This window comes from Perca flavescens, chromosome 8 (genome assembly GCF_004354835.1).
Source record: "Perca flavescens isolate YP-PL-M2 chromosome 8, PFLA_1.0, whole genome shotgun sequence".
Classification (NCBI taxonomy): Eukaryota; Metazoa; Chordata; class Actinopteri; order Perciformes; family Percidae; genus Perca; species Perca flavescens.
This window is the reverse complement of record NC_041338.1, coordinates 12,751,305-12,755,869: the sequence shown is the minus strand read 5'-3', so window position 1 is coordinate 12,755,869 and position 4,565 is coordinate 12,751,305. Positions and strand designations below refer to the sequence as shown.

Here is a 4,565-nt window from a genome sequence, read left to right as displayed (position 1 = left end):
TCCGAATGCGTCTCTGTCCCCAGCACATTTCAAACCAAACTGACGCCCATGGGTGCATGGTAAAAAAAATCTCCCAACGACACATAGTGAGTGTCAGTGGAAAAACAAAAAACGATACATGATTAAAAATATATGAAAAGAAAAGACATGATAAGACATGCTGCTTTTTGGATGCTTTTATATAGGCCTCAGTGGGCCATCTGAGCTTTCATTTTCTCAAAGGCAGAGCAGGATACCCAGGGCTCGGTTTACACCTATCGCCATTTCTAGCCACTGGGGGACCATAGGCAGGCTGGGGGAACACATATTAATGTTAAAAAAAAACTCATAAAGTGAAATGTTCATGCCATGGGACCTTTAAAGCTTCGAGACAAAAGTGCATTGTTTTCTCTCTACATTTCCCCAACAGGCATTACAAGAAAGTATCGAAGGATCGTCACAAATCATCAGATGTTGGATGACTGGAATATTGTGACGGAGCATTGGCATAGCATTTTTTATTTTTTTTTTAGGCTTTTTTGATTCTCTAGTTCTCTATGTGCGGTGTTGTGCTATGTGTGGGAGCTTCACTGGGATTTGGTGCTCTCCTGATCTAGCTCCAGCCTCAGATCTGTATGCAGGAGTAAGAGGGGCTCTCTGTGCGCTCCAGGCTTTGGTGTGGCTCTTCAAGGCCATCTGGTGAAAACAGAGAAGAGAGAGCCCATTGTTTTGACTGCTGTCACACAACCATTTTTTTTTTACTTTTTTTTCCTGCAGCTGGACTGAGGCTTGGTTTGGTATGATAAAAGTGGAGAAACAAATACTGAACTTCAAAACCGTATCCCATTTTTTTACCTTTTTTTTTTTAACACAGTTGACAGAGAATCCTGGAGAGAATTTGGGGAGAGAGCTGGTTGTATTTGAGGGGGGTGGGGGGTGGGGGGGGAAATAAAATATAGTTTACCTCAGCGATCCCAACCTTCCTCTCCCAAGTGTGAACGCTCTGCTGCAGCTTCTTGTGTTTGTCCTTGACGTGCATGTACTCGGTGATATCAGGAGCCTGATAATCTGTCAGCTGGCGCCGCAGGTGCTGGTTGAGGGCCTCCGCCTTCAAACGCTCCTGAAGAGGGAGAAAAAGAGGTGGAAGGGCATGAAGTACACATAATTAGTTTAAGGAGCAGGAGATAAGTAGGGTTTTAAAGAAGAAAGAGAGGGAGAGACATAAAGTATGAACAGATTTATGCGTTTTGGTATTTGGTATACAAACCGTGTTGGAATTACTATAATGGATTTCGGTGACCATGTTGGGCTTAAAGGTCCCATGGCATGAAAATGTCATTTTATGAGTTTTTTAACATTAATATGTGTTCCCCCAGCCTGCCTATGGTCCCCCAGTGGCTAGAAATGGCGATAGGTGTAAACCGAGCTCTGGGTATCCTGCTCTGCCTTTGAGAAAATGAAAGCTCAGATGGGCCGATCTGGAATCTTGCTCCTTATGAGGTCATAAGGAGAAAGGTTACCTCCCCTTTCTCTGCTTTGCCCGCCCAGAGAATTTGGCCCACCCATGACACAGAAATGGAACATACTAAGGAAAGCTCATTGTGGGACTGGCTCTAGTGGCTGTAATTCTGCACCAAGGCTGAATTTCGGGAAAGAGACTTCAGATACAGTATTAGGGGACCACTAAGGTCTATATAAAAGCATCCAAAGAGCACCATGTCATGGGACCTTTAAAATTGGGTCAATAAAGTTTGTCTAATTTTTGGACTTGTAACAAACCTCTTCGGCATGCTGTATCTCCTCCTCAATTTTTGCCAGCATCTGCTTCCTGTTGGTGATGTCATTGCTCAGCTCTGTGGACTCCAATGTCACTTGCTGCAGCTTCTCCTGTGGACACGCACACGCGCACACACACGCCAATTTAACAAGCTGGAGCTGTACTGCAAAGGTGCTTTCATACTGTACATCTACACTAAATTACACAAAGGAAGTGATCTCTCTCTCCCACACGCACATTTCCAATGAGATACCTTGTGTGAACTGAGGACACGTTGTACTTTCAAATTGTTGAGTTGAAGTTCGTCCAGGTTTTTGTCAATTCTCTGCTCGCTGTACTCCTGGAAAATGTCCTGAAAACGACACACAGTATTTACTACCAAGCTGTGTTCTCTTGCATAACAGTCACAAAACACACAATCCACTGACAATCTATTGAGATAAAATTGATGAAACAGGGTCTTTTTTCTGCTTTCTTAGCCTCTCTGGAGATGCACCCTCACACTCTGGTTCTCTACCTCGTACTCGGCTTTTCCCATCTCTTTTTTCTGTTGAAGCTGCTGCTGGAGCTTCTTCTCGTGGGCCTTCAGTGCCCGGTTCTTCAGATTAAACTTCTCCAACTGGGGGACCTGTTTGTGAGTTTATGAACAGAGCAGACAATGGGGACAAAGGGAGGGAGATGATGAATATTGGTGGGGGTTAGGACCATTCCCTTTTAAAGGGATATGAGTATTATGTGTTATTTGACCCCATCTGACTTTTCTGCAGTATGAAGGAACAACTGGTGCATCAAAACATCAGACTACGGAATAATAATCATGCTAAAATAGCATTTTAAAGGTGGAAAAGTGAATGCAGGAGCTGGCAATAATGATGATATGTTGACAGAAGAAAAATAACAGACTCAAATTCAAAATGTCTTGAAATTGTATAAACTGAACTATGAGAAGTAACACAATGACATAGGTTGTAAGTTAGGTTAAAATGAGCAGTCCAGCTATTTATTTTTTTTAACAATTTATTTTAATCCTACTTTGCAGGTTGATGTCATTAGACTGAACCTAACCTATTTCTACCTTTGACTTGTCTTCGATGTACTGGAGCACCTTCTCAGGCTCCTTCATTTCCAACCTGTTGTCCTTCATAGGTTTGAGCAGTCTGCGTTCAAACTCGTTCTTAGCCTTCCTGATTTCTGCATGACGCAATTCTGCTTCTTTGAGAGAGGCCTGGACAAGACAAGCAGAGTTACTGAAGGGAAGAAAAAAAAAGCTCTGAGTGTGCGTTTGTGTTTTGTGCAAGGGTGTAAAACAACCTTGTAGTTGTCCTGAATTCTCTCATATCTCTGTTTGAGTTTCTCCTGGTCCTGTTGTGTCTCTGTTACTTCCTTCTGTGCCACATACAGTTTTTGTTCCAAAGTCAGCTGATGGAGGCGATCTGACATGTTGGACCGGGACCTCCGCCTCCGTCCACGACCCTGCCAAGGCACACACACACACACACACACACACACACACACACACACACACACACACACACACACACACACACATACATATACATAATGATGTGGGGCTTTCAGGAGTACATTGGAAGAGAGTTAAATTATGATCAGGATTGCCTCTTAAGATTGTGGCAGGCCTGCAGAAAGGGTCGCAAATATGCAGCATGTTCTGTCTCTGTTTTTTCAACCTAAAAAGTATTAGAGTAATCCTGTTTTGTGACTTTTGCGTGAGTCTAATCCTGAAAAAGAATGCAGCTCTCCATCTACATATTGTTTTCTCTGTGCAGAGTGAGCAAACTCTATCCTTTTGTTGCTGTCTTTTCATTGTCAGTGGGAAACCTAGCTACACTCACACTATGGATGAATATAGAAGTCTTGGGTTACTGGGTAGCACTTACCCCGCCCTCCAGCTGGGAGGCTCCCCCTGCTGCCCCTGGATCATCTTCCCCAGCATGGGACGCCAGGTCCTGGGGGCCCATGCGGCCGATGAACCGTTCGAACATGTCGATCTCTGCCAGGAGGGCTGCATTGGAACATCTCGGTGGAAGTGAATGTCAACAATTTTAAAGTCAGTCACTGTATAAATTAGGTTAGTAACGTTACAGAAGATACAATGCAAAAAAAATAATTGCTGAAGTACTCCCTTATGTTGTCTTCTCGTCAACATTTTTTTCGACGTTTTTGACGCCTTTTTTCACAGTTTGTTTTTGCTTTTTCCAACGTTTTAAATTGTTAACTTTTTCTTCTACACATTTTCAGCGCTTATTTCTACGTGCCAAATTTTCTGATATAAAACAAAAATTGAAAACGGGTCAATGTGACCCGAAGTCAACACAACAATAATAAAACCTGACCTATTTTAAAGTATGTGACTCTACTCTTAGCTAATAGCTAGTTCTAGGACACAGCTAGCTGGCTAGCTAGCTAGCTAGCTAGCTAGTTTTAACCGCTATTAACCATATTGCTCAACAACAGAACTAGCGTTAGCTTTAGCGGGCAACGTTAGCAGGCTGCGCAAAATAGGTAAGCTAATAAAACCATCTGTAGGTTGACACACTTTAATCATTATTTTCATTAGCTACTTTAGTTCTTCGAGTTGGTTGTTGAGGAATTCTTTCTGTTCTTGTGTGACATCTTTGCCGTTTAGCTCATCCTCCATGGTTACTAGGGTACACTGAACTCTAGCAGTGGTTGCCAGGGCTAGTGTTGCCTTCAAGTGCTTGTGTAAACCTCTGTAATCTGCCTATTTAGCTAAGAATAAATACAGAAAAGAAAAAAAGCTTGATTTTATTTTTCTCAGTCGATTGCC

General features: G+C 42.7%; 1 protein-coding gene across 2 annotated transcripts; it reads right to left on the bottom strand.

Annotated features, from left to right (window-relative positions):
• Positions 1-295: 295 nt before the first annotated feature.
• cfap263 (cilia and flagella associated protein 263) lies at positions 296-4,461 on the bottom strand. Of its 2 annotated transcripts, none has more exons than XM_028586082.1 (9): positions 4,339-4,461; positions 3,655-3,793; positions 3,068-3,229; positions 2,832-2,981; positions 2,274-2,384; positions 2,010-2,108; positions 1,759-1,866; positions 944-1,099; positions 296-675 (listed from the first exon to the last, which is right to left on the bottom strand). In XM_028586082.1, the coding sequence occupies exons 1-9, from the start codon at positions 4,413-4,415 to the stop codon at positions 535-537; spliced, it is 1,143 nt and encodes a 380-aa protein (XP_028441883.1). In that variant the 5' UTR covers positions 4,416-4,461; the 3' UTR covers positions 296-534. The 2 variants fall into 2 exon arrangements, with proteins under 2 accessions (XP_028441883.1, XP_028441884.1); XM_028586083.1 differs by having other exon boundaries at positions 4,314-4,419.
• Between the last annotated feature and the right edge of the window lie 104 nt (positions 4,462-4,565).

Coding starts and splice junctions, on each gene's coding strand:
- cfap263 (XM_028586082.1), bottom strand. CDS start 4,415: ATGGAGGATGAGCTAAACGGCAAAGATGTCACACAAGAACAGAAAGAA. Junction 3,794..4,338: donor AACCAACTCGAAGAACTAAA/GTAGCTAATGAA, acceptor ACTTCCACCGAG/ATGTTCCAATGCAGCCCTCC. Junction 676..943: donor GGAAGGTTGGGATCGCTGAG/GTAAACTATATT, acceptor TGTTTTCACCAG/ATGGCCTTGAAGAGCCACAC.